The sequence below is a fragment of the Atractosteus spatula genome, chromosome 12 (assembly GCF_055471065.1).
Source record: "Atractosteus spatula isolate fAtrSpa1 chromosome 12, fAtrSpa1.hap1, whole genome shotgun sequence".
In the NCBI taxonomy this organism is placed as follows: domain Eukaryota; kingdom Metazoa; phylum Chordata; class Actinopteri; order Semionotiformes; family Lepisosteidae; genus Atractosteus; species Atractosteus spatula.
Genome location: NC_142717.1, coordinates 43025060 through 43039052, shown reverse-complemented (window position 1 = coordinate 43039052; position 13993 = coordinate 43025060). Strand labels below are relative to the sequence as shown.

The window sequence follows — 13993 nt, the reverse complement described above, 5'->3', positions numbered from 1 at the left end:
ATTTAAGACAGAATTCCAAACATCACGGGGCTCGATTTTTAGAGATGAGTGTGTGCAAGCCCATAGCTTTTGCTAAAATTCAACCTTTAAAATTCAACTTACAGATCTACTGCAAGGTGATATTATAATAACATACTTTTAAATATTAAACAAAAATATGCCACTTACTGAGCTGATGCAACAGGAAAGAGCATTCATAGAATATCTACACTGCAGGAAAGCTAACAACAGAACTGAGTTTCTGTTTTAGGAGCTCAAACTGCAAAATGGCATAAGCTGTGAGCTGTGTGCAAATGGCCCCCATCACCTTAAATGTATTCGCAAGAAGTCTTGAGACTTGATTGTGAAGGAAGAAACTCATAAACACTTTTTGGCACCATTAAAACATCTTCCTGTCCTCTGGTAATACATTAAGCAGATTGGAATATTCAGCATGGGAGGCGAAAATGAATTCAAACCTCTAAAGCTACCTCAGCCAGCTTCTGTTTAGTTAAAATGCAAAAGTTAGAAAGTGAGTAACGAAAATGTCACCAGATGCAGAATCATATTGGTTAACAAATACGAACAAAGCTTGACAATGGCAATGAATTATGCAAACATAGGATATTCTTTTACTATCACATCTATATGAAGAAGAATGATGGCAGGTTTACAAGCTAAGCAATGGCAGCTCCTCAGTTTCACCATGCTGAACTTAGTTCAAGGAGGTACAGTAGCTGCCCCAGCATGCGTAGACTGTAAAAGAACACGTAAAGGTTTATTCCATGCTGAAAAGGAGGACAGAAGCAGACTGGCCAATCAGGTATGAAGAATGAAGTGAGAGAGGTGAAGAGAGGCGTGAAGTCAAAACCTGCATTTTTCAAAGCCAAAAAAGTAAAAAAAGTCAAATTTGAAAAAAAAAGTCCAATTCGCAGGTTCTTACTTCTCTCCTGCTCCCACCTCCTCTCCACTCCCAGCTTTTGTTCTCCCATCTTTATCAGCTGCTGACTTTCCTCTCTTTCTCACTCCCAAAGAAGGCTCCACAGCCGAAACACTGTGTTTCTTTTCTTCTATTTTTATGCTGAACTTATATGAGCATCAGTTTCCTATTTCTTCTCAGTCACTGATGGGAGCATCAGAGCATTCCTTTGAAGCGTAGTGAACAGGAGTACAAAGGCTGTAACATCCTGAGTAAATACTGTATGTTACCGCCTGTAACCTCGAGTCTTATCAATCCGAGTGTCAGAAGGAGGAATAGCTCAGCATGCTGCGGTTCATCAACATGGCCGCTATCTGATCTTTTTTCCTAACCTCTCAAAGGGGAGGACGGAGCCGACAGAGTGAGCTCACCCTTCTTTCTCCTCCAGGTCGCGCCCGCTGTAGTCGAAGAAGATGTCCGAATCCTCCGCCAGGGCACGCTCCATGACCCGGATGGTCCGGTCAAAGAAGATCAGGAACTCCTCCGAATGAAGGACCTGCTGCTTCTCCTCCTCCGTGAGCTCCCGGGGATGGGCTTCGGCACGCAGTGGGAACAGACACAGCGAAAGAGAGAAGGAAACCCAGCTCAGCCGACGAACAGCGGAAGGAGATGGAGAAAGGAACATGTTCTGAACTGCCTTTACTGTCCTGCACGAGAGCAATCATTCGGTCTGCAACTGCCTTGGGAGTGGTGGATCATTTTACATTTTTTCTAGTACTAGTACTATCTTACAAACATAAAAACAACAAAACACAGGAAGACAGATGTGAAAATGTATGCCATAACATGCTCTTGTCTTGTTGGCACTATTGAACGTGTCTGAGGCACGAGAAGAGTTCAGTTAGGCCTGGTTCCATTATGCTAAGACAGCAGGCAGACAACATTAGGCAACGCACTTACGGAAGTGAGAAGTTTAGCTGACTTTTCCAGACAGCTAGACAACAGAATATGCATTTGTTGGCGTTTAAAATAATCATTCACCTTGTATGTCTTTTATATTCTGTGTTTAAAGATATAAAGATGTCCTGGTTCTTGTCATTGTTGGTAACACTATTGTGCGTGCTTGGATTATAAAAACCCCCTGAGAATGATCTGTTTTAGAGCAGAATAGACCGAGTTTATTCTGCTCTCCAGATGGTCTTCTAAATAAACTGCACGGAACTGTACAGTGACTTCTGTTCCAAACCAAATTAAATATATGAAGAACATTGATTTAATTGATTATATCATTAATAATATTATTATTTCATATAATAATATTTAATACTTCAAAATATAATTTTCTGGTCAGCAAAATTAATGACAGTGGGTTCATTGCACTCCGAATTGAAACAACAAAATTTGAGTGCAAAAGGGGAAAATGGTGTTTCCTATTATTCAGAAAAATAAAAGCTTTTGCATTTTGCAATTGTCATACAGGTAAATGTAAAATCTTCATTTCTGCACTTCCAAAGCTCTGCTAAGACTCCAGATGGATGACACAAAGTATCAGTACCACATACTGTACATGCCGAGCAAGAAAAAGTAGCCACCATGACTTTCAACAAATAACAGAAATCACCAAGAAAAAACATCGTATCTAAATGTCAAAATAAATAAGCAAATGCCCAATGCTTTCAGCCTCCACAACTTTAATGATCATACCGATGAGGCATGGTTTGATGTCATTCGGTCCAATTTTGTCTCTAACTATTAGTTGGCCTCCACTTTGATCTTAGCTTTCAGATTGGTGCTGCCTTTTCTGACAACTAATAAGGAAGACAAAAGGGTGATCAAAGTATTTTTTCTGAGGCCAAGTTCAAGCCAGTAAGTCCGATGCACTTGATCTGACAAAGCTTTATTCTGCCTGAGCCGTTATTTACTATATAGTCATACAAAGAATACACTCTCTTGTGTCTTTGATGTTTTGAAAGAGGTCAAGTGACACATTTTTAATCAGCACTGACACAAAATGGTACAGACTGATAAGGCGAACCAGGCCAATGGAATGTCACTTGATATATCGTGCTATATAACTTGGCCTATTCTAAAATCTAAATGAAACAGCTTTCATGTCAAGTTTCTTTTTCCCCCAAAGTGAAACAAAATGGTGTGTTCTAATCTGTGTACACATTATAAAGACCTCGGGTGGCAAATTTCAACAATGTGTTTTTTTTATGCCATAAGTGCTTCATCTATTCCATAGACATCCTCAATTTGCTCTTCTATTTTTAAATTACAAATCTGCCCAGCTGAAGCTGGAGGTCCCAGTGGAAGGTTAGTGTTTCTGACCTGATCTTAAAGCTTGACTGTAGGATAATGTACTATAACATCAGAGACACGTGTCCATTGTGCACATACTTCAAATATATGGGTCAATACATCAGATGCAAGGAAGCACATACTGTATAGTGTATAAACAGAGGTCCCCAAAAACAATAAATGACATTAAATGCAATGCTAGCTAATTTATACGTGCCAATTTATCATTTTTTCCACACTAACACTCACACTAACTGATTCACAAATAAGAGAACAAAGCACTATATTTTAGAAGCAGATTTCTTTTGCAGGGACAGTTGGTTAATCTAACTAGCAGGAAGTAGCAAGAGACGCCATCTTTGACATACAACACAGTAAAATCGATCTCTTCAAGAAAAGTCTGTGACCCCATAATACAATTATTGGAATTACAGTGTCTTTTCAGCTACTATTGTTTAATCAAAACCGATCTTTTCATAAGTAACCAAGAGGGTTTATATTTACTAACTCAATGACCTTTAAGATGTAATGGTATATTAAGTAAAAAAAAATACACTGTACATGAAGTAATAAGAGAGGCCTTGCTTCCCACTAACCACCAATGAAGATTTTTCCAAGTGGTGGCACACTGTTGATTAAGCGCCATCAAGGGTAGGGTGGAGCTACTCTCACAAGGCTCTCTGCACTGTCAGCGGCACAGTGTATGAAATGCATTACACGATTCTTAAATATTCAGATTATATACTGTTTAGATTCATGTCAGTTACTTGTGAAAACAGCACATCTCATAGTAGTCTAACAGTTTATCTTCATCAATTTAATAAGAGCTAAGAAATTCAGAAACAAAAAATAGCCAGAGTCAGAAATGACAGCTTTGCTTAACAATAAGGACTCAACGTAACAACACGAGTGTGACTGTAACATCACCAGAAGTGAAATAAAAAAATTGAGGGGTCTGCCTTTCATGAACCTATTTTAATTTTTAGGTCATAATAAGTGTTTGACCCTTGTTGTGATTTATCATAAAAAGAAGCAATATTTGTTTTAGGAAACAGGCTGAACTTTGAATTTTCCGGCATTTGAACAGACTCATCAAAATGTTGTCAGCATGATGAAAAAATAACAGATGGAGAAATTACTGTAAATCGCAACACTATTTAAATCAGAAAGGGGGTGTTGAGCTGGAGGCACAGAAGTCACATTGTTAGTTATGAATGAATGAACACCTTCTCACATGTTTCATACCATAACTGTGTGTGTCATTTGACCCTTTAACAGTTTGTACATATCAGCAGCAGCGATATAAAGCAGTGACTGTTTACGACATTAACATTTTGAGTGTTAATGTCAGTACCTTCTTTTGTGTCCTGTTTCTCCTCTTCATCTTGCAGATCCGAATCTGGTCCAGGTTTTGGTTCTGTAATCTCCTCATCATCTTCATCCTCTGGGGAAGAAATAACAGCCATGTTTATTATCACCCGTGTGTGACTTCAGCTCCAGGAGACTACTACAAATAAGGCTAAATGCTAACAGACCTCCTACGATCTGACAAATAAATATGCAGCACCAGATGTAGGAAACCAGAACTTCCTCCTCATTTTTAGGACTCAGACTTTCAACAATCCTCTAAAAAAAAATCAGCACCATTGAATTTAGTTATTTAAAACAATGAAACAAATAAAAACATTTGCACAGGGCCAGGCCAGGTTTAATCTTCAATATTGTCTTAAATAAGGAAAAACAGAGGATGAGAACTTTCTGCATTGAACATTATTAAAATGTGATCCCTAAAAGCCGACTGTCTCTTTTGCACAATATTATCATTTTTCCATCATTCTTGCAGCACACTGCTACAGCGTAACAGAATCATCAAGAATCCCTCTCTTGTGATAATCAAGCACCTTTTACTAAATGCTGGGAATCTGTCTTCAACATTATTTATCACATCTTTAATGACTTGCTACACTTCAATTTTTTAAACATACAGTACACTATGTGTGACCAGCGTACGAAAACCAGAAACTGGAGATTTGTAAATGAAACCTGTTCTCTTCTTTTTGTGCATGACAAAAAAATAAACTGCATGCTGGAAACAACATAAACAAGCAAAGGAAAAAAATACTGGAGGATTACAGCTTCCAGACTAATTTAACAATGTGCGTACTCAGTCATAACAGCAGCCCAGAAAAAAACCATCTATTCTCTTGCTGAGGACTCTTAATGGGAAACAGCAAGAGGCACCTGCTAAGTCCTGCCTGTGGCAATTTTCCATCCTTAATGACCTTGGAATGTGTTCCTAACCTCTGGGCCTCGGGCTTCTATGGCATGAGAGCAGATGCAAGCAACACTGAGTCTGCAACCCTCTGCGTGCCTGGCACCTGTAGCCATGAAACTGCAGTTTCACGCCAACCCTCTGTGGAGTCATTTTCAGGCTGACCTTCTCCAAGGGGTTAAATGAAGGCCTGACCCAGGGTCATATACTTGAGACAATTTAACAGTATGTACGTTGTCCCAGGCAAATGTAGAAACAAGAACATTTTCGAAAAGAATTAGCGAAGAACATGATTTTATTAAATTCAAGAAGCATAACGTAAATCCATAGTTTACTAAGTGGTCCGGAAGAAAGCGCAGTCACTTAAAGCTATGAGTTCAGATGTAGTGTTACTGTAGCTGAATCAAGCAGATGATGAGTAGTGCTCCGTCCACGAGCCATCTAATATTCCCAGATTCTGGTCACAGGGTCCAGTGTACTGTTTTTTAAAGAGTAGTGTAAAAATGTCATTCTAGCTCACACATGTATTTCTGATTAATATTCAGCTATATATTTTCATACCCATATATAAATTGCCACAACTCTTATACATATAAAAACATAATAAAATCAAGATCAAACATACAGTAAATTTATAATCTAAAAAGGCAGTACATAGTTGCTGGAAAAAAACTGTGTTACTTCTTTGGTACTTATCCATTCATTTTCTAACTGCTTTATCTAATACAGGGGATCCGGAGCCTATCCCAGGAAGGAGAAACGGGAGCCTCCTGAGCCCATTAATCTGTAAAGGTGCCTGGTTTTTCACAGGTTTAGCATACTGGCAACAGGACAAGCATAAAGCGGGATTAGGCAGCCAGGGCTCTCTTGGAAATCAGCAACACAGTGACCCCTGTGACCTCCAGGGCAGTTTCAGCAAGGAACATGTCTCTAATCCAATTGGGGCTGAACTTCCAGTACAGGGCTATGGTGCCTGTGACATCTTTGAAAGACACGCGGCTTAAAGGCAGGCTGATCGGAACAGTGTGCTTACACTTGCTCATTCTCCCTTGTGCGGCTGCAGGGTCAATAGCTGGTACAAAGCACACAAATTCAATGATGATTCTAAATTTTAAAAAAAAGACATGTAGGATATAACTTACTGTATATTTCTCTCATGTCAGCTGTGTGTGGTCACGGCAACCATTATTCACACTTACAGTAATCCTGGTTTATGTAATAAAAATGTGTTAGAAATAAAGTGAGCATTTCCTATGCAATTAGAGTAAATGGCTGAGAAGGAATTTCACTTTTGGCTCAACTGTAAACTAATAAACTCCTTGTTATAAAACACCACAAAACAACTAAGTTAACAGATATCTTGCTTTAAAAATGGCAAAAAATCAGCAACGGCACAGAAAAATAAGCAGGCAACCTTTTTTTGTTTTTTTTTAAGCTTTAAAGACCATATCACTGCTGAATTTGCACAGCTACTGTACTGCACTCTAACACTAGATCTTGCAGAACCTTCACACAGGCATTCAATTAGTATTACAGTCTTATTAATGAGCTTCCTGAACCACATGAGGCTATGAAGCTATGTACTTCTAAGGAACTCTGTGATGGTTTAATTATGTCCCTGGGAATAAGGTACACACCAAAATTCAATTTGGTATCTGTATATTAAATTTTGCAAACTGCTATTGTAGTAGCACTAGAATATGTCTTAGAAAATGCATTTCAGTTTAGACTTTCCACTCATTTGGTTGTTATGTTGTCATTCTGATACTGCAGAAATTGTTGCTTAATCCACCCAGGAGTTAAGTTCTTGAGATGCTTATATTTGCATTTGGGTTTTAATGTCCTGATGTTTGGGAATGTCTTCATATTCTTTTCCCCAGACTCTAAAATAGGCTACTCACTCTCCAAAGTGAGCAAACCGCTCACACTGATTCAGAATGAATACAGATCGTTGATGTAATTTGGTCGACCCCAAAAGTGGTTTTGCTGAATGTGACAGCTCCACAGAGCCAGAAACCAGAAGAGAACACAGGATTCTCAGCCCAGACAGGCAGCCAGCCAGCCCAGCCAAAGCACAGGCTATGTGCATGATGTACTGTATAGTATGTTCAAACAGTGTTAGCTCTTAAACGTCTGCCCTCCTTGAACAGCAGCTAGCCATGCACCTAATGTATGAGTTTTCTTCTGAATTTCTTGGAAATAAAGGTTTGATGAAGACAGGACCTATAGCATTATTTTGGAGCGACAAAATAAAAATAAAATTTGTTGCTGTTCAATGATAATTTTATTGTGATAAGTTCAAGACCTTTATGGCTGTCATTTCAACCACTAAGAGAACTAAGAATGTTTAATGTTTAGGCCACTTTCTGGGGTCAGTTAATCCAGCAGGCTTGCTTGTTGCTGACAGTTAGCACAATGTCACTTCTTAGAACTGAACTGTGTTTAGGTATCAGGTCCCTTCATGTCACAGACAACAGTGAGGATGTTGAAAAACAGTTGTTAGATAACATATGTCCTTAGTCGCAACAATCCAGATAAGAGACAGCAGGGGGATTCATGGCCACTAACATTAAGTTTAGGTCACACAGCATGTAAGTAGCATACAGGTAGTTATCTTATTTATAGACTTACCTATATCCAACAATCGATCTGTTTAGTTTAAAAATATTAAAAATACAATGATGTTTAATTGGGGCTCTATATTGTACACTATGTGTCGTTTTCAAACTTTAGTAAGAGGTATACTGTATCTACTTGGAAGTTTCTTTTCATACATACTGTAGGACACAGAATACAGTATGTCCTACAAAATAATTCAACACTGAGGTCCAATAGATCCACGTATTTATTTTAAACAAACACTGCTGTGCAAAAGTCTTAGACATTTTAGACATAAAGAGCTAATCAAATCTAATTGACTCAGAGTCAGGTGTTCCTTGTCATTAACATCACATGCTCTTCTCTACCCATCTAAAATGTATCTAGAAGCTACTTTTTATACTACAAAATACAAATCTATCAGGACTGTTGTTACTTAAATCTAAACGGATTTAGCTGTATATAACTAATAACCTGTGTTTCTGCGTAAAATTGGAAAGCACTGAGAGCAGAACTGAGTGCAAAATGTCTGAGACTAAGAATCTCACAAAATAAAAATTCAGATCAAAGAACTGCAATACATTGTCAGCATTAAATGACACTTTGTTGAAATGAAATTTTATGACATTAGTATCATGTATCACTACCATCAGCATTAACACAATCTGGGCAGCTCTGTAACATAGACCTGATCAGCTATGGCACATCTTGGCCAGATTTTCTTCTTTTAAGGGCACTGGTAAGATGGGAGCACAGATGTTCTGGTCGACTCAGACAGGGAGAAAAAATTGGCCACGACAACATCTCAACACTGTTATCCTGAAATTGTTCTGTTGGAATCCTAGAACCTGTGTGGTCTTCTGCTGTCCTGCTTTAATCTCAGATGTTGTCTTCTGTCAGGAAGCAACAGCTCTGTGCCAGTACTGTTACCCTGTGCTTCCAGAATGTTGCCTGTCCCTCACAGAGCCAAATGAACATTTGGTATCTCTGGGCTGGTTGATTGTAGATGCAAATCATTTCAGTTTCTGAGAAGCTTCTCACACAAATAGGCCACTTCAATCATGCTAGCCAGTAGGTAATCTTTTTGACTCAAGAGCAACATGGGTGGATGTTTCACTGTTATTGCATTAATTAAAATTATGCCATTATAAAGATTCTTGATCAGCTTGTTACGGCAGTTTCACCTTAACTGAAATGCTTAACACTGAGCAACTGTTATTTTTATGAAATCACACTAATTAAGCTCAATATTTTATATCTGTAACATCTACAAACCTTAACCTTAATCTTTTCACTATTTAAAATGTAAGCTTAGGTTGTTCTGTTTTCATCACAACAGCATTGCAATGGTTTATACTGTATATAGGGAAACACTGTCGTAAAATGAAAAGATACAGTTTTAAAGTATTGATTTGCCTGTTTTAATTGAATCGGGGATTATAATGCCTCAGCAGGACTGGACGTTAACTAAGTGTCAGCTGTGTCTAAGCAATGAGATGTTTCATGGAATTGAACTGGTTTCAGTATCTTTTGTAGCAATCAGGAAATACTAGCTGCAGAGGTAATCATATGTTCCTTTCTCTGCTTAGCAGTATTTCAATCTTCTTGGCTTCCTCATGCTGGTAATTCCAATTTAAATCATCCCTGCTTCACGCTGACTTCCCTGTCTGCTAACACGAGTCTTGCACACTACATAAATAAACTATAAAATATAAAAATAATATTGAGCATTACTTCGAGATTTTTATCTTTGCCTCAGTTAATGTTTTTCCATTATGTAACAGAGATATGGACATACGAAGTTTTCCCTTTATCATGCTCAATATAAAAGAATTAAAATAACAGGTGTATGATGTAGGGAATGAAAACCAACTTATCATGCTTCAAGGATAAAATTTTTTATAACCCCTATAAACATTAGAGTGGTTTACCACAGTAAAATTACAGCAAAGCATAGTAAATCACAGTGAAAACAATTTGCAAGATTAAATATAAAGAAATATTGAAAACTATGTTATGGTCTCTGGGAAGCTATCTGAAAGAAATATAAATGCACACTGCATATTGAAAAGACCCAAGGAAAATGGCAAAATCTCTGACCGCTTAACATGTTAAACTATTATAACGAGGAGGTCATAGAAATTTCAAAAAAATGTCTGGATTGAATACTTACAGTACACCACTGTTACCACCACGAGCTTTATATATTTCATGCACTCTGAGAGACTGAAAAGATGTTACAGAATCTTCACTGCATGTCGCACAACACAGTTGTGTTTGGTATGGTCACGACGATGCAAAATAATTTTACCAGTAGTGAGAGATCAAAGAACCCCTCTTAAAATTGTAGCTAATGCTTTTAGAAATCTGCTCATGCACGATTCTGGATATATTAAACTTGAGGTTTGTCAAAAGACTTGGGCAACATCCAACAGTGCTTTAAAATGGCGAACGTAGAGGCAATGCCAATGTCTGTCCTTGACAAATACATTTTGACGGAGCACCAGAAAAAATGGTACTGGTGTAACGCCTGTAAAAACCCATAATATAGTGGGAAGATGCCACTAAGTCTTTCATCCCTTTCTCACTAAGGAAATCTGCAGCATTACAGGAGTAGAGCTAAGGGCAAGGGTTCGATCAAACAAATACGTATCCTGGTCTCAAGAAGGCTGGATTGTTTTTCTGGGAGGAGATGTCTTCTGCTCCCAAAGCATAAAGTCTTTTTATTTAGGAAGCAGGACCTGACAGAACCCCACAACAAGGGAAAAGCACGCTTTCTCGTCGAGCCGCCTGAGAGACGTCTCACAGGGAAGACGCATGAAAGGGGATCACTCAAGGAGCCCTTCAGAAGTCGAGCTCTCCGCAGCAAGCAGACCACAACACAGGCAAACGCTGGAGTGTAGGAGTGCTCTCCACACACTTAAAAGAAACTGCTAATGCCGGGCTGTCACGAAACCACACTTCTGGACTGAATGTTATTTACGGGCCTTAGATCCCGAAAGTGAACAATTTATCCAGAAGATCTTTTTTTTTCTTCCTTTAAAAATGGTATTTGATTATTCCTTCTTAATTTAATTATTTGCAAAATGGAGGGAAAAAAAAGAATTCTTGTGCTACAAAAGCTAGCTACGATATCTGCCACACTGCACGTATAAGAATGGATAGTAATGACGGAAAATGCAGTACACACAAACCTACAGGATCCTGCAAACTGAGATCAAGTTAATTAAATAAAATACCCAGCCACTATCTACTTCAGATAGTGCAAGAATACATTTTCTTCTGTTTTTTTTTTAAGTTGATCTGTTGGACTAGGAAGCACATTCTGAACATTTTGCTCTTTCACACTGTTCAGCGTTAGTACTTTATATTTTATGTTCAAGGGCCATGCTAGAGCATATAGTGTATCAAGTGTAATAAAACTGTATAAAGATAATTAAAGGGTTCACAAGAATAAATTCTGTGTATGTGCAGTTGTTTGTTTCCATGTTCCTACAGTGATGGCAGCTGCCTACTGTAACACCTACAGCCATGCCAGGTGCTTGTCCATTAGATCAATGGCATATTAAAGTGCAAATTCAACATCCCAGGTTCAGTACTGGTGTATTTAGGGAGGCAGTCTCTCATGATATCACAAACACACATCAGATGCATTTTACTCTCTTTTAGGTGGAAGCAGCCATTGAGATCAGATGCTCATCCCCAAAACTTTGCCCATCACTGCACTGCACTTTCACAAATTGTCGGAATTTCTGTGGTGCGAAGATGACAGTAGGATTAGAGGTAAAAATGACACAGTGAAAGTCATTATAAAGAGGAGAAAATTAAAATCTCAAGAGCAAGCTTTTTACTATCAAAATATCTTCTGTCTTTAATGTACTGTAAAAAAATATTTTAAAAAAATGTCACGTGTTTACTCTTTTAGAATAAAAAGTCATTATTGCATTTCTGATGAGTGGCTGTTAGCACAGTATGTGGTATATTCTGAACTGCACACTGATCCCAAATGATTTTTTTAGCCTGAGATCATTTTAACGCATAGACCAGACAACGATTTAAGCAAGAGACTTCATAACTTTACAAACTAGAAGAAACTGCCTTGAAAATAACCTTGGTTATATCTTGTAAAATATCTTTACCGCAAAGAAAAACTATAGTAATAATGGGTCACAAACATAAATACATTTGATTTAGATATTTTAAATAACTAAAAATAAAAAAGAATACTCAAGATCTTTGTACATGTGTAACCCTTAACAGTATTTAGCCTTGAATAATTGGAGGTCATTGATAATTGGCTTTAAAGTCAGGGCAAAGAGGTACAGCAACAGTGCAAAGCTTCTTTTTTCATTCTTGCATGCAGCTGGACAGACTTGAAAAGACGTATTGTGGATGCAGCAGACAGACCTCATGAGACAAAACAGGCCTCCACACACAAATCTGTAACAGTCACACAGTACTGCCTTCAGCCTGTCAGTCGATGGTGTTAACAAATCCTGAAGCAGTTACAGGCTCTGAAGTAATGTTTAACAGCTACAGAAGGCTATGCTAGAAATATACTGAAAGAAAATATAATGAAAGAATAAATACAGTAAAAGTGAGAGATATACATTTCTCAAATGAGAGAGAAAAGAGTTTTTTTGTAAATGGTGCATCAGCATTCTGTCCAGCTCATTGGGCAGATATAGAAAAACATTTGCATTTTAAATAGTGGGACGATTGGGGTTTGTTTGTTGTGAGCAGTAATATTCCTTCAGAAAAAATGCTGAGATCAATATAAATTCATAAAAAAGACAAGTGCTCAATGTTTAGCACTGATGTGGGATCACCCACATTTTCACTGCAGTTTTTTACAGATTCATCCACATTTATTATTCATTATAATAATTCCTACTGAATCCACTATTCAAAGGCTGATCTCTTGCTCTTCATAAGAGTTTGAACTTTATCCCTGGTATTGCTTGTTTGAAGTTTGTTCTGCTGTTGTTGTTATTTAAATCTACTCAGTAGATTTCCAAACCTAAGTGATCTATCTGGTTCGACATTGAGCAGGAGCTAAAATGATTTCTCTAAATTTGCCTGTGAATATGTTGGGTTTTTTTTTAAAAAACCAATTTTAACTGACATCCGATATTGCAAAGATGGTTACAAATTGGAAAGCAAAACAGAGAGCAGGAAAAACAAAAATAAGATTTCTGGAAAACTGAGAGGCGCCACTAAATCCTCAATTTAAAGTTCAAATTATTTCCACAGCATTTCTGTCCGACACCAATGTGTTAAAATCACATTCCAGAACAAAAAGAGCCCTCCGATTCGGCATGGAAATGGAGTACAGCCTGGAACACGAATGCGTAGGGAAAAAAAAACGTAAAGCATCAAGTGACCCCTAAAGAACCGCTGCCTTGTGCTTTGTAGATTTTCGTGGCTCACCTCGGGATGAGTAGGTTTTAATTTTGATAATCGCCATTCATCAAGGCTGTATCTACTGTACACTGCACAGATATTCATAAACCTGTAGAGTTCTACACTATCAAAGTGTCAGGGTGTTAAGACCTTTCTGTAACATGTTCACTGCTCCTGTTTCTGTTATACAACAGCACAGGCCAGTGGGAGATCATACAGGAATATTCTAAAACCCTACGGACTCCAACAACCGGTCCATCAGAGCGGAATGGGTTCAGAAATACAGTAGAGTCGGCTTAACAGCAACAAAATGTTTTTAATTCCTAATTAAAAACATTTTGTTATCTTATTAGCCCGTTATCAATAGCGGTGGCTTGAAAAATGCATTAAAAGTGTATTACAGTAAAGTTAACTGCCACTACCGAATATACAGTACATCCTCTCTCTCCCATTTACTGCACATCGAGCTCCGGCACCCTGTAACTCACAGGTTAAGCACTGGATATTCAATAACCTGCACA

General features: G+C 38.0%; 1 protein-coding gene across 7 annotated transcripts in view; it reads right to left on the bottom strand.

Annotated features, from left to right (window-relative positions):
- The window catches only part of dync1i1a (dynein cytoplasmic 1 intermediate chain 1a), an 80948-nt gene that overhangs the window by 33245 nt on the left and 33710 nt on the right, over positions 1–13993 (bottom strand). For all 7 annotated transcript variants that reach the window (XM_088928464.1, XM_088928461.1, XM_088928457.1 and 4 more), the window contains 2 exons: positions 4554–4643; positions 1330–1492 (listed from right to left, as the gene is read on the bottom strand). In XM_088928464.1, coding sequence (XP_088784590.1) covers positions 1330–1492; positions 4554–4643 — 253 coding nt within the window. The remainder of the gene's footprint in view (positions 1–1329; positions 1493–4553; positions 4644–13993) is intronic.